At 35.6% G+C, this 24,656-nt stretch overlaps 1 protein-coding gene across 1 annotated transcript in view; it reads left to right on the top strand.

Moving 5' to 3' along the window:
* PIK3C2G (phosphatidylinositol-4-phosphate 3-kinase catalytic subunit type 2 gamma) overlaps window positions 1-24,656 on the top strand; it is a 654,890-nt gene that overhangs the window by 209,637 nt on the left and 420,597 nt on the right. The window contains exons 16-17 of the mRNA XM_007944442.1: window positions 3,298-3,391; window positions 12,974-13,068. Of these exons, the coding sequence (XP_007942633.1) occupies window positions 3,298-3,391; window positions 12,974-13,068 (189 nt within the window). The remainder of the gene's footprint in view (window positions 1-3,297; window positions 3,392-12,973; window positions 13,069-24,656) is intronic.

Genomic DNA, 24,656 nt, shown 5'->3' with positions numbered 1-24,656 from the left:
GAGAGTCACCTTCCAGGAGATTTAATCCACATTTTTAAGGAGAACTAGAACTTTAATGAGTAGAGAAGGGAGGGTGTTCTAAGAAGAGGTTAAAAGTTCTCACAAAGATGAGAATGCACATGGTATTTTCAGTTTAATAATAATATGCTGATTACTTTAGTACTGAAAGTTTAATCACTATTAGGGAAGTAGAAAAGTCTGCAGTGTTGAGTTAGCCTTGAATATCTAGATAAGCAATTTGGACTTGAGAGAGGTTCGTTGAAAATATATTTATATCTATATTTATGAGAAATGATCTTACTAATACTTAAGGAAATTTCATAAAGCATTACAATGAAAACTATTCATAACAGCATAAGGTAACTATGATCTAGACTAGATAGTTTCAAAAGAAATTAAAAACATGCATAGATGCTAGAGCTATTAGGGGAAAAGTCAACAGGATTTGGTAATTGATTAGATAAAGATAAATGTCTACTAGAAATTCCGCAAACTTGTATTCAGTTAACCATGAGCTAAGCACTGTGCTTGAACTAGAGAGTCAAAAATGAATGAGCCTTCCCTCAATCATGTACATAATATAGAAACCCATAGAGAAGGATGTGATTAACCTTATAGGGAGCTTGAAAGTGGCTAGAACAGCTTCATAGGTAAACTGATGCCACAGCCTGAACTTCTAGCATGAATAAAATTTCACCAGATGGGAAAGGGAGAAATCTTAATGAAGAGAGGGAAAACAGAGGCAAAATATCACTCTTTAAATTTCAGGCCTGATTGGTGATAGTTACTAACACAGGCTAGAAGAAGGAACTCTGACAACATAAACAGTTTGGGAGGGCCCTTGAGTTCAGCTTAGCCATTTTTCAAACATATAGGTAGAGAGTGTCACTACTTTGTCGACATTGGGGACACATACTTGTAAACAAACAGACAAAAATTCTGTCTTCATGGAGTTTGCATTCTAGTGGTTGAAAATAAATACATAACGTAGAGGAATAATGTTCACCAAAGAGTTTTGTTTCATTGTGACATGCTTCTTTTCTTTTTTTCTCTCTGTTTTGTTATCCACATTTATAAGATGAATAAACACACAAGAAAGTATGGGTGAATAGTATCCAGCTTACAAAATTCATCAATTAAGCAACACAATGTACCAAATACCTAATCCCTCTAAGATTTTAAACTGTTCTCAAACTGACCTTGGTGTTATAAACATCCCACAAATGGTTTAGGAATTTAAAGCAATAAATTAGAGTCAATCACATTTAGTTAGACGAATCTCAAGTCTTTATGTGCTAAAACAAGCTGACCTTCTTCTGGCTTTGTGTTTTTATTGCACATTTTTTGCTCCTAATCTATTCTTGATGTTATGCTGAGATCTTCTGACCTTAGCAATACCTCATGAGATGTGTCTCAACTACAGTTCTCAGTAGGTCTCACGCTATAAAGTTCAAAGAAAAATGATTGGCAGAGTATTTGCAGGTCAGAAATAAGGGTTCTGAGTGACTAACCTTGGAAGTGAAATTCTTGTTGCAATTAAAATACTCAGTTTTAATGAAGAAAAAATTTGCAATCTATTTAAACATTCAGTTCAAACTGCTTTCAAGGACAGTTGAGGAATACTGAGTGAAACCATTTTTTCTTTGATTCTGTAGTTACGTAGTATTCATTTCACCCTTTAGTAACCTGTTGTACTGTAAAAACACTGGACATTAAAACCTGTAAATTTTTAACTGAACTCCACAGTTTTGAGAGCTATCTTCAGAGCTCTCCTGACTGGTTGAAAAACATGCAGTTAATTCCCATTCAGAGGGGCTTGGGGTTTTATTTCTTTTATTCATTTATTTGTTTTTAAGTGAGTCACTATAAGCAGTTCTTTCTCATTTTAAATTATGCATAATAGTGTTTCTAAAAACTTGTTCATTTAAAATTCATTGTTCTAACCATGTTGTTGTTATTGTTATGTGCAGTCAAGTCAGACCCAACTTAGAGACCCCTCCTTGTGTTTCCGAGGTAGTATCACTACGGAAGTAGATTGCTCCATCTTCCTCCCGAGGAGTGGCTGGTGGGTTTGAACCGCCAGCCTTCTGGTTAGCAGTCAAGTGCCTTAGGCACTATGCTACCAGAGCTCCCTGTTCTAACCATAGCCTTAGTTATATCTAATCATGTCAAAGCAACACATCAAAATCATGTCAAAACTTATGAAAGCAGTATGGAGCCCAAAGTTATATACAGGATTTTCCTAGAAGCTTGGTGTTGTTATGTGCCCTCTAGTGGGACCAACCCATAGTGACCCCTCCTTGGGTTTCTAAGGCAGTATCTTAGATATAATTAAATTAATTCTTCTGATAGAGCAAAATGATGACAGTCAGACCACATTTGAGGGTAAGTTTTCTTTGGAATAGGTATTTCAAATACCATCACAAATTTAGTTCAATAAAAATATTTATTAAGTGCCTATTGTGTGCTAAGGAATCCCTGGGGGATACAAATAGTTAATCAATGGCCTGCAAACCAAAAGTCTGGAGGCTTGAACCTCCCTGGGTTGCCTTGAAAGCAAGACCTGGTGATCAACTTCCACAGTATCACAGCCATTGAAAACCTTAGGGAGCACCATTCTACTCTGAAACACACAGGATCATCAAGAGTCAGAATTGACTCACCAGCCCACTATTCTTTTGTTTGTTTGTTTATTTTTATTTTCAATAGATCCTATAGCTTGCAAAAGGCATATGAAGTTAAAATATGAATAAGACATAGTTACCTTCAAGAATTTCACAGTGTAGCAAGAGTTAGCTTTATTCAATTATTTTTGTTTATTTATTACAAGAACTTTGAATTTCTGCTTTTCACTAAGATCTGGCCAAAGCCCATCTTAAAAATCTTAAATCCCATTTTAAATTACATAAACTATCAGATTTCCAGCTAGCAATAATTTACTTAGCAAACATATGGCTAAATGAGAAGCAAAAATTTTCATTCTTATTTTAGAAAAACTTTAGATAACCAGTATCCATACTATAAATAAGAAAATTAGCAGGGATCTAACTTAATTCCAGGTTTCCAAAACATCTATCCAGAAGAGCTTTCTCCTGCAATCCATGTGAGAGTACAAAATATGGAAAAATGATTATTTAGCATTAATTACCATATTATACCATATTAATTGAGTATAGGATTATTAACTGTTTTGACTTTATGTACTGGGTGTGGTATTCATTCTCTCTTATCCCTAAAATTGATCACACATTACCCCATACAATTAACAGCTAAATAAACATTTTTATTTTGTATTAGTTTTCCAGATCATGAAATTCGTCGAGCAGCAGTTCAACAATTAGACAACCTCTTGAATGACGAACTCCTGGAATATCTCCCACAGTTAGTTCAGGTAAGAATAGCAGAGTTGCCAAGAGATTCTAGGATTTTCATTAGTAGTTCTCTACAAAAAATCTCAATGAATCAACAATAAATTACATAAAAATGATAATGCAATTAGGCCAGACAAAAGGACAAATAATAGCTCATATAGATAATGTAGAAAATTCCTAACAAAATTGGTAAAACAATACCAATTTGGGGGGGGGGGATATATATATATATATATATATATATATATATATATATATATATATGAAGAAGAAAAGAAAAAGCCAACTTCACTGAGTAATTACCGCAGGAGAAAAATAGCAATGCTTATGATGGTATCTTTTTATCTGACTGTATATACAAAACAATACAAAAAGTAACCAATTAAATGTTTTGTATAAAATAACCATTTTCTAGGCAGTACCTCATGTTTTATGAGTTTCCTGACTTTGTCAGAAAATACTAATATTGATTGTAAATTTTATAAAAGTAATTTCTGAAACTCAAATTTTGCCACTCAATAATACAGTTTAGTGATTAACACCAAATATCATAATGCTAGAGTAATTTTAGAAAATAATATATATTACCTACATGAATGAGCAAAGGGAAAGACTTAGACTAAAGCAAAATATGGGATGTTCACATACTAACACAGTTGAATATTCCCAATGAGAACATGTTGCTATGATACATTGTGCTTAAAATATTGTGTAAAGTACAGTAGATATTCTAACTTATGTTTATATTGAAATAATATGATATATTGGGGGAGTTAACTCTATAATGTTTAAAATGTGTTACCTCATAGAGATACTTTGATAACATGGTTAAGGAGGTAAATTTAATAGATAATTTGTTGGGTTGTTGTTTTTGGTGGTAGTGTTTGGTATAATTTGACCTGAGAGAAGTAAAATGACAATCAGGATTATATTTTTCATTTTACTTTATAAACTAGTCATTGCTTCCTATTCACTTCCCTGTATATCATCAAGTAATTTTGAAAATTACCTAGGAGAGAAAATCTGCCACTCCTCAAGGAAAGTTCATCAAATATTCTAACCACTTAAGTTTAAACTCATAGAATACCTTCTTGTATCATTATTATACCCTGCTGTCCTATCAATGGGCTATAAATCATGCACATAAAGAAACTTCATATTTATTAAAATCCATTCTTTTACTGAAAAGAATATTTTGTTAATTTTCTTATAATGAATATGTTGTTGTTGTTATGTGCCATTGAGTCAGACCCGACTCATAGTGACCCCTCCTTGGGTTTCCAAGGCAGTATCACTATGGAAGTAGGTTGTACAACCTTCCTTCCGAAGAGAGGCTGGTGGGTTTGAAATGCCAGCCTTCTAGTTAACATAGGAACGTCTATAAAATTATGTGTGTGTGTGTGTATATATATATATATATATATATATATACAGCCTCCATACCTTTTAAGGGGAAAAATAATTAAAAAGATGTACATATATCTACACATTCTTGACTTCCAAACCCCACATAACATTATTATATATTTACATATTGTATGCATCCTGAATTTGATGAAAGATAAATAATTAAATATAGGGTTGGACAGGAAGCAGCAGAACCCAGTTTTTGGAGGGCCAGAACAGGTAGGGCAGGCCAGCAAGCAGGAGTGGAGCAGTTTGGAACAGCTAAGGGAGATGAACTGCTCTGTCAGTTTGTCATCCTGTGGTGGCTTGTGTGTTGCCGTGAGGCTGGAGGCTATGCTACAAGTGTTTCAAATGCCAATGGGGTTACCCATGGTGGACATGTTTTAGTGGAGCTTCCAGACTAGGATAGACTTTGAAGAAGGAAGAAGCCATTTCCTTCTCAAAGAATTGGCCAGTGGAAACCTTATGAATAGCAGTGAAACACTGATATATTACTGAAAAACTTTGTGAATAGCCCTGAAACATTTTCTGATATAGTGCCAGAAGATGAGGCCCTCAGGTCATTAAAATATGACTAGGAAAGAGCTGTCTCCTCAGAATAGAGCTGACTTTAAGGACGTGGATAGAGTAAAGCTTTTGGGACCTCCATTTGCCGATGTGGCATGATTCTAAACAAGAAGAAATGGCTACAATTATATTAGTTGCAATTACAATTACATTAAGATTCAGAACATGGAATGTACACAGTATGAATCTATGAAAATTGGAAGTTGTCAAAAATTAAATGGAATGAATAAAGATTTACATCTTAGGTGTTAGTAAGCTGAAATGGACTGGTTTTGACCATTTTGAATCAGACAATCATATGATCTACTATGTTAGGAATGACAAATTGAAGAGGAATGGCATGACATTCATCATCACAAAGGATGTTTCAAGATCTATTCTGGAGTACAATGCTGTCAGTGATAGGATAATATCCATACACCTACAAGGAAGACCAGTTAATACTAGTATTATTTAAATTTATACACCAACCACCAAAGCCAAAGATGAGGAAATTGAAGATTTTTTTACTAACTTCTGTAGTCTGAAATCAACCAAACATGCTATCAAGATGTGTTAATTATCACTGGTGATTAGAATGCAAAAGTTGGAAAGAAAGAAGATTCATCAATAGTTGGAAAACATAGCCTAGGTGATAGAAATGATGTTGGAGATTGCATGATAGAATTATGCAAGACCAACAACATAGTCATTGCAAATTCATTGTGATTTTCAACAACATAAATGGTGGCTGCACACGTGGACTTCACCAGATGGAGTACACAGGAATCAGATTGACTATATCCGTGACAAGAGGCAATGGAGAAGTTCAATATCTTCAGCAAAAATAAGGTCAGAAGCTGATTGTGGAACTGACCATCAACTGCTCATATACAAGTTCAACTTGAAGCTAAAGACAATTAAAACAAGTCCACAAGATCCAAAATATGACCTTGATTATATCCCTCCTGAATTCAGAGACCACCTAAAGTATAGATTTGATGCATTAAACACCAATGATTAAAAACCAGAATTGTGGGACATCTCTCTTAACTGTCTGCTCCACTCTCACTTCCTGGCCTGCCCTACCTGCTCAAGAACATCATCCATGAAGAAAGCAAAAGTTGACTAAAAAGACAAGAAAGGAAGAAAAGACCCAAATGGATGTCAGAAGAGAGTCTGACACTTACCCTTGAATGGAGAGTAGCTAAAGCAAATGGAATAATTGACAGGTTAAAAGAGCTGAACAGAAGATTTCAAAGAGCAGCTTGAAAAGATAAAGTCAATTATTATAATGAAATGTGCCAAGAGTTGGAATTATAAAACCAAAAGGGAAGAACATGTTCATCATTTCTCAAGCGGAAAGAACTGAGGAAAAAAAATAAGCCTCAAATTGTAATATTGAAAGATTCCATGGGCAATATGTTGAATGATGCAGGAAACATCAAAAGAAGATGGATGGAATACACAGAGTCACTATAGCAAAAAGAATTGGTAGATGATCATCCATTTCAGGAAGTGACATATGATCAAGAACCAATAGTATTGAAGGATGAAGTTAAAGCTTCACTGCAGGAATTGGTGGAAAATAAGACTGTGGAAATTGACAGAATACCCACTGAGATGTTTCAACAAATGGATGCTGCACTAGGGACACTCACTCGGTTATGCCAAGAAATTTGGAAGACAGCTACCTGGCCAACTGACTGGAAGAGATCTATATTTGTAACCATTCCAAAGAAAGGTGATATGACAGAATGTGAAAATTATCAAACAATATCATTGATATATCACGTGCAAGTAAAATCTTACTGAGGATAATTAAAAAATGGTTGCAGCAGCATGTTGACAGAGAACTTCCAGAAATGCAAGTGGAGGATGTGGAATAAGGAATGTTATAGCTGATGTCAGATGGATTTGGCTCAAAGCAAAGAATACCAGAAAAAAATGCTTACTTGTGTTTTACTGACTATACAAAGGCATTCAATTGTGTAGATCATAACAAATTGTGGATAACATTGAGAAGAATGGGAATTCTGGCACACTTACTTGTACTCAGGAGGAACCTATACATAAACCACGAGGCTGTTGTTTGAACAGAACAAGGGGATACTGCATGGTTTAAAATCAAGAAGGGAGTGCATCAGGGTTGTATCCTTTCACCACACTTATTCAATCTGTATGCTGAGAAAATAATCTGAGAAGCTGGATTATATGAACAAGAACATGGCATCAAGATTGGAGGAAAGCTTACTAACAACCTGCAATACGCAGATGACACAACTTTCCTTGCTGGAAGGATGACTTAAAGCATTTACTGATGATGATTAAAGACTACAGTCTACAGTATGGATTACACCTCAATATAAAGAAAACAAAATCCCCACAACTGGACAAATAAGCAGCATCAGAATAGATGGAGAAAAGATTGAAGTTGTCAAAGACTTCATATTACTTGGTTCTGCAATGACTGTCAATAAGCAGCAGTCAAGATATAAGATGACCTATTGCATTGGGTAAATCTGCTTCAAAAGACCTCTTCCAAGTACTGAAGAGCAAAGATAGCTCCTTGAAGGCTTAAATGTGCCTAACCCAAGCCATGGTGTTTTCAATTGCCTCAAATGTATGTGAGAGCTGTACAATGAATAAGGAAGACTGAAGAAGAGTTCATGCTTTTGAATTCTGGTGTTGGTGAAGAATGCTTAAAGTACCATAGACTGCTAAAAGAACTAACAAGTCTGTCCTGGAAGAACTGCAGCTAGAATGCTCCTTGGAAGAGAGAATGGCCAAATTTTGTCTCACCAACTTTAGTCATGTTGTCGTAAGGGACCATTCTCTGGAGAAGGATGTCATGCTTGGTAGGTGGAGGGTCCAGGAAAGAAGGGAAGGCCCTCAACAAGATGGATTGACATGGTGGCTGCAGCAATGTGCTCAGGTATAGTAGGAATTGTGAGGGCAGCACAGGAGTGGGCAGTGTTTGTCCTGTTGTTCATAAGGTCTCTATGAATCAATGACTTGACAGCACATAACAACAACAAGCTTTAGCAATCAAGTAAAAATCTGATGAATTGATAAGTATATATCATACTCATATGGACTTTTCAAGCCTTCTCACCTTTTACAGGGAAAACAAGTAAAACAGATGATCATGTATCTACACAGCTTTGACTTGTAATCCCCATGTAACATTGCTATATATTCACATATTGTGTGCATCCTGAATTTGATGAAGATAAATAATTAAATTGTACACTTTATAAATGATTGTGAAGTGACTGAATAGCCAAAGTATAGAAGATATGTTTATACAAGATGACAATATGTTGACTGTTGGGTAAGCCTAAAATACTGGTCTTTATTTATTTATTTATTTATTTCAAATACTTTCCTGTCTGAAAGGTCACATTGTACATATAGCCATTTTAAATATCAGGTACCTGAATTTTTTTTCAATATTGACAAGAAACTCTGAAATTTATGGAGAAAGCCTTTATTAACAGATTCAAATAACATACTTCTTTTCACACATAATATGCATTTCTTTGAAGCTCTCATAAATAAAGAGAACTTCTTTAGAAATAGCTGTACCATATAATTACTTCTGCTAATCCTTATAGTTGTAACTTCTTATGCTCACCAGGATGTTGTTGTTGTTAGTTGTCATTGAGCTGGCTCCAACACATGGAGTCCCATGTGTGACAGAACCAAACATTGCAAGATCCTGTACTGCACTATCTTCGTGATCAAATCCATTGTTGCAGCCACTGTTTTCTTTGACTACTTTCCAACCTAAAAGGCTCTTCATCTAACACTATATCAGATGATATTCTGTTGTGATCCATGGAGTTCTCGTTGGCTAATTTTTGGAAGTTGATCACCAGAGTTTCCTTACTATTCTGTCTTAATCTGGAATCTACCATCAGTGACTCAGTGGCATTGCTTCCAGCATCATAGCAACACTCAAGCTACCACAGTGTGACAAACTGACAGATGAGTGGTTGGTAGTGTAGTGAAAATAAAAGGGAATCCAATTTGTAGAATCACTGTTCATCTCATGGCTCATTGGTATGGGCATCATGCCATATCTAACAAAAGAATGTGTTTACTGAAGTTTGTATAGATTAAACCCATTTGAAAGTCACAATCTGAGTCAGCATGATTGGCACTGGTAATATTGTTGAGAACTATATACCTGCAAATCCAGATTCATAAAACAAGGTGCAGCATATACACAGAAGGTAAAATCAGATAAATCTGCAACTTCACCATAAATACAAATGAAGATTACTAAATGCTCTAAAAGTATGAAGGCTTAGAACAATAAGAAAGGACTGTAAGACCATCATGAAAGCCAAAAATATGGTTACATTATGGAGTCAAATATGACAAAGCCAGTGTTTTCTGTAAATCACAAGTCATAACTATACAGGTAGGTTCCAAGAACAGAGTTCATAAAAAATGAGGTGTGCACTAGAAAAATCACTTACATTCTATAAAATGAGATAGGAGTTAGGGAAAAATTGTACCAGTAAAACAGTAAAGCAGAGTTTGGAAGCAATATAGACAATTTGATAGTGACAAATAGTCATTGTATTCAAGATGAAATGACAGGTCAGAAATCTAAGAGAGAAGTATGGAAATAAATTCTGAGACAAAGCTCCTGTTCATATTCTCATATGATAATATGATGTACACATCTTCCATAGTGATACTGCCTCAGAAACCCAAGGAGGGGTAGCTACAAGTCAGATCCTACTCAAGTTCTGTTTTTTTTTTTTTGTTTGTTTGTTTTTAGGGTATAAACAAAACCTATGACCTAGTCAGCCCAGCATTAGCAAGTAAATGAAAGGAGAAGTATGGAAATAAATTCTGAGACAAAGCTCCTGTTCATATTCTCATATGATAATATGATGTACACATCTTCCATAGTGATACTGCCTCAGAAACCCAAGGAGGGGTAGCTACAAGTCAGATCCTACTCAAGTTCTGTTTTTTTTTGTTTGTTTGTTTGTTTTTAGGGTATAAACAAAACCTATGACCTAGTCAGCCCAGCATTAGCAAGTAAATGAAAGGAGAAGGACATAGCCATGATTTAAGGCAACACACGATAAGGTCTTCATACATTTAGACAACATCAGAAGTTTATACAAAAGAATGTATAAGCTTTCCCATGGCTGAGAATGGTTAGCATATTTATGTGTTTGTTCAGATGAATATGTGAATGAATGTAGTACACACTTTTATCTGCAGTTTAAATTTAAATTATCTGTATGTATGTGTGTGTGTGTGTGAGAGAGAGAGAGAACAAAAGAGACATTTGAATAACTGAGTTACTAAAAATAGAATCTTTGCCTCTGAACCAGAGATGACAATTTTTATGAAGAGAATCTGTTTTTCATTTTCAAAACATATTGAGATTCGTAGGATAATGATGGCATTCAAGGTACTGACTGCTGACAGTGAAGTCCCCACACAGTGTGGGTGGAGATCCGAATAAGGTCCTTATGGATATCAGGGGTGGTGCCAGTGCTGTCTGTGTTTTCTATCGAACTGAGTGCCTTGACAACTTTGGATATTTATTCCCAGTGGAAATAAAGGAAGGATTTGGAAATGAGTTTTAGTGGCAAAAATCAGCTTTGAAACCTACAAGCAAAGCTTAAAGGTCTGCAGATTGATATTGATATATCAGTTGGTGATTTCTGTTAAGGTGTTGAGTCTACATTCATTTCTTCTCAAAATAGGTCAGAATACCTATTGCCTAACAATACCATTTTTATAATTCAGAGACACTGTTTTTGTGACAGTGTTCTCTTAGCCATGGCCTAAACTCTACCAACCACCCTCTTATAAATTACCCTGTGATTCTAAAGCATAAATAAGGAAAGAAAACAAAAGTATGTAAAGCTAAATTACATAATTATGTCTGCTTTTTTTCATCACTTCCACATCAACTTATGCTACTAAATATTTTATATTTACATTATTTTATATTATTTTATATTTTATAATATGCTACTAAAAAAAAACAAAGAAAGTACAGAAGACAATCTACACACTGGAAGAAAATTTAGGGAACTAGGGTCTAATACAGGAGCTCTGGTAGCATAGCACCTAAGGCACTTGACTGCTAACCAGAAAACTGGTGGTTCAAACCCACCAGCCACTCCTCAGAAGGAAGGTTAGGCAATCTACTTCTGTAGTGATATTGCCTCGGAAACCCAAGGAGGGGTTGCTATGAGTCAGGTCCGACTCGATGGCACATAACAACAACAACAACAACAAACAGGGTCTAATATCCAGAATTCACTGAGTACTCCTACAACTTCACAAGAAAAACCAAAACAACTCTATTAAAAACGGGCAAAGGACTTAAATAGACATTTCACTAAAGAGGATATACAAATGGCTATTAAAAATGTGAAAAGATCCTCAATGTCCTTGGCAATTAGGGAGATACCAATAAAAACTGCAATGAGATACCACTTCACTCCTCCAACATTGATAAAAAGAAAAAGAAAAAAAAAGCAGAAAGTAACAAATGTTGGCAAGGATATGGAGAAGTTGGAACCTTCACTCATTTCTGGTGGGAATGCAAAATGGTACAGCCACTCTAGAAAATGATTTGAAAATTCCTTAAAAAGTTAAAATTAAACTACCTTCAAGTCAATTCTCACTCACAGTGACCCCCATTGAGTTTCCAAAGCTGTACAACTTTATGGAATTAGATTGCAGCATCTTCCTCCTGCAGAGCAGCTGGTAAGTTTTGAGCCACTGACCTTTTGGTTAAGAGCAAATGCCTTACCCGCTATGCCACCAGAGCACCTATGATCCTGAACTACCATATGATCCTGCAATTCCATTCTTGGGTATATTCCTAGGAGACCTAAAAGTAGCAACACTAACAGACCCATGTACACTGATGTTCATTGCAGCACTATTCACGATAACCCCAAAGTGGAAACAATTCAAATGTCCCTCATCAGATGGATGGATAAACAAAACGTGACATATACACACAGTAGAATGTATTCTGCCATTAAAAAAAAAAAAAAAAAAAATTAATACATGCCACAACATGAGTGAACCTTTATGCTGAGTAAAATATAACAGTCTTAAGAAGAAAAATATCGTTAAGATCTCAAGAATATTAAATACTTGTGTTGTTGTTGTTATTTGCCGTCAAGTCGGCCCCGACTCATAGCGACCCCTCCTTGGGTTTCAGAGGCAGTATCACTACGGAAGTAGGATTGCCCAACCTTCCTTCCGAGGAGTGGCTGGTGGGTTTGAACCACCAGGCTTCTGGTTAGCAGTCAAATGCCTTAGGCACTATGCTACCAGGGCTCCTATTAAATACTTAGAACAAGCAAATATATAGGGATAAAGTTTCACAATGGTTACCAGTGGTGGGAGAGAAGAGGAAAAAGAGAACTCTTTCTTTAGCTAATGCTGAATTTTCTGTTTACGGGAATGGAAAATAAGGCAATGTGATGGTTGCACAACATTATTAATGTAATTCCCCTTAATGAATGGTACACCAAAAAATGTTAAATTGGCAAATGTTGTGTACCTATATTTTTACAACAATTTTAAAAAATTATTAAAGAATATATTATTTTTAAACAGTAAATTAGTTATATCTCTTACTTTAGGCTCTCAAGTTTGAATGGAATCTTGAAAGCCCCCTGGTGCAACTCCTGCTACACCGCTCATTGCAAAGCATCCAAGTTGCTCATCGTCTTTACTGGTAAGATTAACTAAAATAGGTTAGGATGCCTTTTTTGTAAACTTCTCTCTTTGAGATAGCTTTAGAAGAAATATAATATTCTTTTACCTTGTAATCCACTTAAAATTCAGCCAAGTTCAAGTCAAGATTATTTCTGTATAATTTGCATAATGTATTATTATAATGAGTATAATTTAACTATTATGATTTTTAGATTTTACTTTTGCACAGTTGTTTAAATACAGTCCGATTTTAGAGTTGGATTATACCTTTTCTGTAACTTTAAATCAATAGAAAAATATGAAGACCTGTTTGTGGTCAGTCATACCTACTTGTTGAAGATTTCAATACAAAATCAAGTTATAAGAATGTAGATGTTTGGGAACAATAGATATTTTAAAATTTACAAATCATTAAGTAGAAAGTAAACAAACAAACAAAAAACCAAACTCATTGCCGTAAAGTTGGTTCCAATCCATAGTAACCCCTTCTTGAGTTTGCGAAGTGGTATCTCTATGGAAGTAGGTTGCCCAGTCTTCCTTCTGAGGAGTGGCTATAGACATATATTAATGGGGGTGAAGGGACAGGCAATTTACAATGAGAGGGAGGACAGCACAACATGGCCAATGGCAAAGTAAATCACTCAGAGGTGCACAGAGTAAAGGACAACAAAGGTAAATACATTATATACACAATCCTGAAATAATAGTAATAACAAACAACATCTATGAGTAGAACATAGTAGACATGCAAGCTGAACAGATGTGAGAAGGCAAATGGGAGTATTCCTATGAGTCTATAAAGGTTTGGCAGATGATATTTCTACATATGCATATATATGTGCTTTAAATATATATAAGGATATTATACAGCTAATAGAGGGTAAAGTTCTGAAAATTCTTAGCCATAACCAAATGCTTTGAAAGAATGATTTAGTGGTCTTGAGGATGTAGGACCACAGTCTCGGTAGACATCTAGGTCAATTGGCACAACGTAGTCCACAAAGACAATGCTCTACATACTCCTCTAGTGAACAGAAACTGAAATCTTAGAAGCTTACTAGTAGCCTTCTAAGCTACATCTATGGGTTTCTCCTTGTCTGGAGCAAAAAAAGAGTGAAGAGAAAGAATCAAAGATTCAAGGAAAGAATTAGTACAAAGAACTAATGGACTGTGTGAACCATAGCCTCCAGTAGCCTGAGACCCTGGCGACTACTACCAACTACTCTGATCAGAATCACAATAGAAGGTTCTGGACAGAGAGGGAGAAAAAAAATGTAGAACAAAGTTCAAAATCATAAAAAATACCAGACTTACTAGTCCAACAGAGACTGATGGAATCTCCAAGACTGTGGGCCTAAGACAGCATTGAAGTTGGAACTGAGCCCACTCCTGGGGATCAACTTTCAGCCAAACAACAGACATGCCTATAAAGTGAATACTAACACCAGGGAGGAATATTCCCCTCAGTACAATCAACTGTACAAGACCAAAAAGGCAACATTCGCCAAAAAGTAAAGCTCCAAAGACAGGAAGGAAAGGTAGATGGAAACAGGGATCCCAGGGAAGAAGTGGGAAGAGTGCTGTTATACTGAGGGGATTATAACCAATGTCATGAAACACAATGTGTATAAATTGTTGAATGGAACACTAGTTTGTCTGTAAAATTTCATCTAAACTACTTAAAAAAAAAAGTAATTATTGTGCAATTAGTTAAATTAGTTGTATACAGTGGAATCTAAAAGTTAATTATACAAATGAGAATCTAAAGGCCAAAGTATATACTCTTTTTTGTTGAACATTCTTAGAGCACTAAAGTTTTCTTAAACTGAAATTTGGAATATTATTAACAGAGAAATAAGATTTATATAAGACAGATCAGAATTTCTCCCATTGTCACCTACTTGATTCTATTGAGTGTGATGTTCTTTTTTTTTTTTTTCCTTCCTATTTATCTTTTATTACTAACCTTGTAGACTCCCTTATCTAAGCTCTGAATGAAGTCTTACTCTCTTCTGTTTCTCAGTCAGCTCCTGCAGTGCTAAGGGAAGTTAAATGGAAACACTTAGTGATGTTCTTCTGTCATATTAACACTTGTTGTTGCTTTGTTGTTGTTATGTGCCGTCCAGTCAAACCCAACTCATAGCGACCCCTCCTTGGGTTTCCGAGGCAGTATCACTATGGAAGTAGGATTGCCCAACCTTCCTTCCGAGGAGTGGCTGGTGGGTTTGAACTGCCAGCCCTCTGGTTAGCAGGCAAGTGTCTTAGCCACTATGCTACCAGAGCTCCCAATACTAGCACTCCCATTAAACTCAATGTTTACTTCTGCTAATACTTTGCTTTTTATTTGTTGTGTACATTCATTAAAATGAAAGCATGTTATAAGGTAACATGAGCAAAGCTCAGTTTCAATTTAATTATTTGAATCGAAATATAAGAATATATAAAAAGATAATTGTCTTAGTCATATGATTTTATGAAGTCATCTTAAAACATAGAATAAAATAGTCAGGACTGATCCTAATAAATGAATAATTGCTATCATACTTATGCCATCTTAGTAAGTTCTTCATCTGTTAGAGTGTGAAAAGTGCAGTCATTTGAAAGGCAATGATGAGGCAAATAAAGTTGTAAATCAGTATCATACTTACAGTTCAGAATGAATACAATTGTGGCACTGTTTTCAAAGGGGTTGGGAAAAAAGTCTTTCTATGTACAATTCTCACCCTTGTAAAAAAGAAAAGGACCAATAACAGAGCCTAGTTATCCTCTTAGTGATTTTAAGAAGAGAGTAAGTAGGATAAAAGAATAGAAAAGAGTATATATTATAAGTGGATTGCTTTGGGAAGGGGGCTTATTTCATGACACTATAGAAAATGAAGAATAGAAACAAGGAGAGAGATTTTAAAAATACCTCTATCTCTTGTAAAGTTAAATAAAAATAAGAATCAGGTAAAAAGTATTAGATGTTAAATGACATTATTTATATTTAAAACATGTCTTGAAATTAAGAAATATGTATTATGTTTAGGAAGAACTTATGCAAAGAAAGTTTGAATAAAAACTTTAAAGGTTCCCCTGAGGCCCCTCATGATCCACTCAAAAAGAAAAAAGAAAACAATGTCCTTAAATAGGAGAGAAAACTAGTAAATCATCATCAGCCACTACCTTAATGAATTTTTTCACTTGGATAAGCTCTCTCTTCCTCAAATTGCGTTCAGCATGGAGTCAGGACTTCTCTGGATTGTCCCTGCTACTTGCTTATGTGCCCAATTGCTTGCTAAGGTATATAACTCTTTACCTCCTAAATAGCTCTCCCTCCATCCACTGCTCTACCAGTTACTGCCACTGATTGGAATCAGGTACTGGGTAATGAATAATGGTCTATATAGAATATTATCTTGAGTGTTTGCTATCACTGTAGGTAGTCTTTGGAGAAGGGAAATTGTCTTGGGGTTACTGCCAGTAAATGTAGGATGAATAGCCCCTATTTTCCAAGAAAAAGGAGTTAATGTCATATTTGGAAATTGGAAAGCTTTATGTCTCAATTTATACCTAAAAACCAAACCAAACCAAACTGACTGCCATGAAGTCAGTTCTGACTCATAGTGAAACACCATTAGTTTTCTGAGGCTGTAAATCTTTAAGAGAGTAGATAACCCCATCTTCCTTCCATGGAGAAGCTGGTGGGTTTGAACTACTGATCATCTGATTAGCAGTCAGTTGCCTTATCCATTACTCCACCAGAGCTCCTTATTTATACCTAAGGCAACTGTAAATGAGAACCATAACATTTTGGGTTCATGTTCAAATGTTTCCATTTTGGACAGGAAACAATTTGACCAATAGTGAGGAAAGGACTTCACCTGAAAAGTACATGACTAAATTTGTTGGGGTGCCACACCATATAGAAAGCTGTCCCTGTCCCTTTCTCTAGCCACCAGCTATAAGTATATTGCTTTCATGTGGGATTACTAGTGTCGTAGTTTACTATATGTAACTTTGACAGAGGAGCTCTGGTGACATAATACCTAAGGCAGTTGACTGCTAACCAGAAGGCTGGAGGTTAAAACCCACCAGTCACTCCTCAGAAGGAAGGTCGGGCAGGCAACCTACTTCCATAGTGATACTGCTTTGGAAACCCAAGGAGGGGTCACTATGAGTCGGATACAACTTGACAGAGGTGCATTTATTTTGTTTTTAACTTTAACAGCTGTTGTATTACTCTACTTCAATGCCACAATTTCCTTGTTACATCCCCTCCTAATCCATATACTGAGTAGTAATGATGTCAATTGTGTCATGCTTTTCAGAATACATATCCCACCAGTGTCTGGAACTCATAGTTACTCAAAAGAAAAAGTGTTTGTTGTGTGTGACGTTTTGTTTGTTTGTTTGTTTGTTTGTTTTCAATTCATGAAGACATAGATTTTCTTTACAACAGAAAAACCAAACTCACTGCCATCAAATCGATTCCAACTCATAGCGACCTCCTTTGGGTTTCTGAGGTGGTAAATCTTTACAGAAGTCAATTGTCCAGTCTTCCTTTGGCAGAGTGGCTGGTGGGTTTGAACCACCAACCTTTTGGTTAACAGTCAAATGCCTTAGACACTAGGCCACCAGAGCTCCTTAGATTTTCTTTAAGGCCATCAGTATTTTCACTTACTAGAAATTCCATGGTCAACCCAGAATATGAAATTACTCAGTTAACTCAAGCACTATAAAAGGCATTGGTATAACCCATCCAGATCCCATTTACCTGGTTGAAGTACCCATTTCCTAGCCTTTGTGAGTATCAGCTATTACTTGACAACTGCCCCCTTCTCTGGAGAACTGCCATCTGCCAACATAGTCACCCAGCCTGAGAAGTAGGAAATCTCTAAGGTACAATTTACATTCCAAACCACCTTCCCTATGAAACTGATTAAGACTAACCTTGACCCAAGACCATATCTTTGTTAGCTCTACCCCTTTTCTACAATGCTTCCCTTACTCCATTATAAGATTTTTTTCCTCAAGAGTACTCCCTCAGTAAATCATGTGCATCTAAATGTCTGTCTCAGACTCTGTTCTAGGGTATTTGACCTAAGAAAAGTGTGTCTTTACTGAAGATAAAGAATTTAAATATATGTTTAGAAAAAAAAAATAATCATCAGTTGAAATATCAGTATGCAAGGGGCTGTATCATAGGTGGAATAGCAATACTGAAGTCTTTTAAGAGAGTAGATCACCCATCTTCTTAGTTCTAAAACCAAGTCCCCTTGAATGGGCTCCAAGGAAGGGTCAATTTGAATAAAATTCTCTATGGTTGTTGTTGCTATTATTACACACCATCGAGTCAGATCTGACTCATAGCAACCCCTCCTTGGGTTTCCAAGGCAGTATCAATACAGAAGTAAATTGCCCAACCTTCCTTCCATCTCTATGGTAGGGACGCATTTTATAACAAGTCCCCTTTATATATTACATGATTTAAGGCATGTGTTACAAAAATCTACAAATGTTCCTAACTTTTAGAGTGTGAGAAGCTATGTTCATTTTGAAATGAAGCTCCCATTTACAAGCTCCATAAGTGCAGACATTTATTTTTCTGTTTTATTCACTTAGAACAGTATGTTGCAACATACAGACCTTCAAGAAATTACTATTGAATGAATAAATAGGATTAAGTTGCCTGTGCACATGCAGATTTGTGACAGAAGGGTGCAGAAGAGAGCTACTTGAGTCGTTAATCCAGTTGAAGGCCAAACCAAAGCTGACAGGGCTAGAGCAATTACAGAAGATGGTTCCAGTCAGAAATTAGGCAATGGATCTCAGAAATGAAGTCAAAACTGGAGAGAGAATGTGAGTAGAAGCCAGGGACTAACTTGAGTCAACAATTGGGGCCTAAAGAGCAAGTACTTGCTGGATGAGTTGAGAAAGCCACAAAGAGAATTCAACTAATTGTGTTTCTGATGCAAAAAACTTTCAAGGTAGAATGGTTTAGTAAACAACCCTATTCCATAAACTTTAATGTGCTACCCATAAAATTGATACGATTTTATCAATATGATATGATATGATAGATCTAAAATCTGCCCCAAATTTCTTTTTATCTCGAATTTTGTAGCAAGTTCTCAAATCACAGAATACTTTAAGTATAACAAAGAAATGTGGAAATTTGGCAACTTGTGATTTGATGTAACACATGTCCCTCTCTCCCTTACTCAAAATATATCTCCTCTGATGAAATTGTCCCATTAGTGACTCATTCCTTTAGGTTGCATATTGTTCTCTTCAAGCAGTCCTCTTCTATTATTAAAACTATGTGCATGTGTTCAGAACTTAATGCTTATGCTGAATTAGATTATCATATGTTCGCTTATGTGACATACATTGAGATGCTAGACAGTGTTGCACTATTAAAGATAAAACAAAGAATCATCCTTGCCTTGGTGGAACTCAGGCTAACATATTAGCATCCAGCCAGCAGGAAAGAGCCCACGGGTTATCTAGCAAGGAAAGAGTAGAATGAGGAAATTGACAAAAAAAAAAAAAAAAAAGTCCATTTTACAGCTTTGCTTATGGCCTGTTCCAAATATAGCTACTGAGCAGAGAGGCAAGGCTGGACATGAAAAAAACAAAGCCTGACTCTGTGTTCCCATTCTGTCAGTTTTAAAAACTGATAAAGGCATACAAATGAATACACAAAGGAGGTAAATGCTCTCTCTCTGCTCTGACGTCTGAAACACCTCTGAAGTGAGAATAAAGATTTGTACTTCAGGGAGTTATTGCAGTGTAATAGAGCACACAAGATAGAGAATCAATAAGAGGCTTTAAAGCTTCAATTCTTCACCTTCTAGAACCATTATATTGCTACTAATTCACTTTTTACCTTTACAATGTAATAAATAATAAATTATTGCTTCAATTTTTGTAAGGGAAAGGTATAGTTCACTGTCATTTAATATTGATCTACTAAAATCATCTTTCACCCTGTTGTTCTCAGAAAAATAAACAGCAGATAGAATCCCTACAATAAGCAATTCACTTAAACTAACAATAACTGTTCCCTACCCCAACTAACCTGTAGAAAAAAACGATGGATGGAAGAAAGCCTTTATTTTACATAATAATCTGTGAAATCTTTAGCACAGTTTTCTACTTCAGGCATAGTACAAGGATACTTGTTTTTGTTTTATTTCTATTCTGTGTAAGAGAGGTTTTATGTAGTTTCTTTAATAAAAAAAGATTTTTTAAGCCATACAATGTTTAGTTTTCTAATATCATTTAAGTCTTATTACTCCTATCAAATATATATGAAAATAGAATCCTATAAAAAGTTCTATCACAAATTAGTGCACAAGCCAGGAACAGAACTTTACCTTAGATTTAGTTTATTTCACTTTTCCTTTCAAATTCTTCTCTTTTGTTTAAAAAAAAAAAGTGAAGAATTATTAAAAAAATGGTCATTTTGTATACACACATTGACCTTAAGTGTTGGAAGGTGAATTTGAGCTGCCCTTTGAGAATTGAACTCCCTACTGTACTTTCTGTTTACCTTTAATAATTTTAATCTTCTACTGTTATAGTTCATGCTGCAGATTCGGGCTAAGATCTTAAAAAATTATTATATTGCTTAATTTTTCATTGCTTCTCAGTAAGGTATAGTTTTGTTCTAAGCAAATATATATTCAAAAAAATATATTCTGTTTAGATTGTCTTTGTCTTCTAAGAGTATTAAAATTTGATTTCCAAAATGAAGAGGCTGGTAAGGACATAGGGAAGAGGTGGCTCTGGGGAGGAAGTGGGAGAACTGTTGCATTATGGGTGATTACAGTCAATGTCATGAGACAAAGTATAATGTGAACTGCTGTATGGAAGATGAATTTGCTCTGTAAACTTTCACCAAAATCACAATAAATTTAAAAAAAAAATGAATAACAAATATTCAGAGTCATAGGATACTGAAATAAAATGGAACTTTAGAGATCATCTGCTATAATACATTTTTTTTCCCCTAGAAAGGGATTTCAACAAGTGAAGTGATTCATCCACGACAATCTAGCTGATTAAAGAATTCAGATTAGACCTATTTTTCATGAATTCTCATGCCCAACTCAAGTCTCTTCCAATTCAACATCTATTCCAAAAAAAGTGTGTCTTTAAGAATATATAATTTATTTTTCTATCATTATTGAGGAATTAATGTAAATATTGAAGAGCTGATTTTTCTTTAACTTGGAAGCAAAACTGAAAAAAAAACAATATTCAAAATTGAGATCTTTATCTCTGAAACTCAAAATCCTATCTGTTGTAATATAACCCACAAGTACTGTTAATCATAATTATAAATTAATAAATATAATAAATTCCAACAATGTTATATACATGAATGAATTTTTAAGTAGACAAAAAAAAAAAACTGCCATTGAGTGAGTTCCAACTCATAGCATCTCCCATCGGGTTTCCAAGGTGATAAATATTTACAGAAGTACATTGTCCCATCTTCCTACCAGGGAGCAGCTGGTGGGTTTGAACCACCAACCTTCTGTTGACAGATGCCTTAGGCACTGCACTATCAAAACTTCTTAAGTAGACAGTAGATTGTTTCTGGAATCTTTCTTTTGTAATGCCTGGTTCATACTAAAAACATTCAATTTGTTCTTAGTTTTATTAATAAATCATGTGTGATAAGTAAACAATTACTGAGCAATCTACTTAGAAGGTTCAGTTTGTACCTAGTCTTCAGAACATACTCCATAAAACTATTTACTCAGTATTTTCTCAAAAACACTATTTAATTAAGCAACTAGCATTATGTTAATGCAATTCAAATCAGCCTATTTCAGCAAATTAAATGACTTAGGATATAAATTTCTACAGTCTGGGTCATAATTTGGCAATAATAAAATGTGAGCAAAATCAGTCTTTGGTTCTTTTCTAAACAAAAATACTCAATAAGCAATTGGATATAAAACCTGGAGGGCAGGAGAAAGGTCTAGGTTGGTGATAGAGAATTGAAAGTCACCAGCACATTGATTACATGCTGCCCAGGCTTCTCTCTTTTCATAGTCTGTTATTCTTCAAGTGCAGAGTTCTTGCCTCATTCCCTGAAGCTGGACACAGATAAAGAAAGAGTCACAGCATCATTTAAGGAGGTAGTTTTAGATTCCAGGCCTAGAAGTAGTACATACCACACACACACACACACACACACACATATGTATGTATGTATATACATACTCCATAGACCAGAAGTCATCTAACTGCAAGAGAGTATAGGAAAATGGTCCATCTTGAAATGCAGAAGCAACCAAAGACAGTTTTACTTAGTGAACTCATACTACTCTATGGCACAGAGGTAATGCAGTATAGATGATTCAAGAAAGTAGAGCATCAAGTGATAGAGAAAGAGAATGTGGTAATTATAAGGGGCAGAAAAACCAGTACCCATCTTTGCATATGAAAATGGATTTCTTTTCAAAAGCTAAAAGCAGTCTCAACAGAAAAACAAGCAAGGAAACAAACAAAAACAATCTGAGTACTTCATTGAGAATCATTATTTTTACATACATTCTCTAAAATGCCTTTGGTTTTTACCCAACAATTTAGTAAAGTATTCCAGTGGATAAAACCTATGAATACATTAGTAACCATTTTTTCCTGGAGGGTTCATTATTGAGATATTTATTTAGCTATGGTGAGTGACTGGTATTTCAAATAAAAAAAATCAAAGTGAATTCAATATTCCTCCTGTTTTCCCTTTCAATCTGAGCCCCTACTATGACTACACTTTTTTTTTAATGCCCCTTTCTGGTTTACAGCCAGCGTCCTGATGGTGCAGCAGGTAAGCATTTGGCTGCTAATCAAAAGATCATAGTTCGAATCCCCAGCCACTTCTCCAGAGAGAGGTGTAGCAGCCTTGGAAACCCTATGGGCAGTTCTATCTGTCCTGTAGAATTACTGAATTGGAACTGACTTGATGGCAATGGGGTTTTAGTTTACTGCCGCTATCAAGATACCCAAGGCAGAAAATCTTAAAGTACTATTCTTACGCCACAACCTTTCTAATTTGATCATTACTAAAATCTTGACTATTGCTCTTAAATCTTGAGTTTGTCCCTTCCTTTCTCTTTCCACTGTTAGTACATTAGCTCAAGCCATTTTGTCCTACTTGAATTATTATTACAGCCTCCTACCGTAAGGAACACTGGACAATCTACTTCTGTAGAGATACCACCTCGGAAACCGAGGAGTCACTATGAGCTGGAATCGACTGGATTGCAATGAGGTTTTTTGAAACAGCCTCCTAATTATTTTTCCATACCTTCCATTTTCACAACCTCCAGTCCATTCATCCCCACATGGCTATCAGAATAAGCTTTATATAATACAATTTGATCACTAATTTATACACTAGGCTCTAGTTCCTGGATAACCTCCAGCTCTTTAGTATCATTCCATAATTCCAGTACCCCCTTTCTTGCTGACAGGGTTTAGAATTGGTATGAGATAAAATCTATTCTCCCTTTATATGAATTTTCATGATCTCCACTCCCTATCTTGTATGCAAACACAGGATTTTGTTATTCTCACAACAGGGGGGGGGGGGATCCGAACACTTTGCTGACAATCGATTCCATCTTATAGCTAGCCTATAGGACAGAGTAGGAGCTCTGGTAGCATAGTGGATAAGGCACTTGACTGCTAACCAGAAGGCTGGCGGTTCAAACCCACCAACCACTCCTCGGAAGGCAGATGGGGCAATCTACTTCCGTAGTGACACTGCCTCGGAAACCCAAGGAGGGGTCGCTATGAGTCGGTCCGACTCGACGGCACACAAGAACAACAACAACAAATAGGACAGAGTAGAACTGCCTCATAGGATATCCAAGGTTGTAATCTTTACAGAAGCAAAGTGTCGCATCTTTCTCTCTCAGAGTTGAACCAGTAACCTTTCAGATAGCAGCTGAGCATTTAATCACTGCAGCACTAAGGTTCCTAATTCTCATAATTCTCATTAGGAGAATTATGTTCCTCAATTTTCCAAGCTCTTTCATGCCTTTGTACATAGCATTTCCCACTGCCTGAGATGCAGTTTGTTTACCCAAAATCATTTTTGTTTACCCAAAATCCTTTGTTTACCCAGAATCCTTTAGAGCTCAGCTCAAAACTTCTATCCTCTTTGAAGATATCTTTGACCTCCTCCCTTGTAAACAACTCTAATAGAATTCTTAGTGTGTTGAATCCATTTGTTTACATACCATTTCCTATTTCTACAAGATTCTTTGTACTGCAAATTACAGATAGAAGCTGGTTTAAATGATAGGAAAAATTAGGTGTATCACATAACAATGAATTCTTTGATAGAATGATTCTAGAGTTTACTAATGAAGCAGCTCACTGATTTTACCATAAACCCAGGTTCCTTCAATCATTCTGCTGTCTCATCCTGAGTGCATTGAATGGAGAGTTCTCGTCCATAATCTAGTTACAGGACTACAATTGGCATCACATCAAATCATGACACCATGCAGCAAAAGAAAAGAGACTCTCCTTTCCATAGCAAGAAAAATTTTCCTGGAATACCCATAGCCAACTTAATGTTCCATATCATTTGCCAAATTT

This window comes from Orycteropus afer, unplaced genomic scaffold, assembly GCF_000298275.1.
Source record: "Orycteropus afer afer isolate SDZICR_OR568_19922 unplaced genomic scaffold, OryAfe1.0 scaffold00126, whole genome shotgun sequence".
Classification (NCBI taxonomy): domain Eukaryota; kingdom Metazoa; phylum Chordata; class Mammalia; order Tubulidentata; family Orycteropodidae; genus Orycteropus; species Orycteropus afer.
This window is presented reverse-complemented; position numbering and strand designations above follow the sequence as displayed.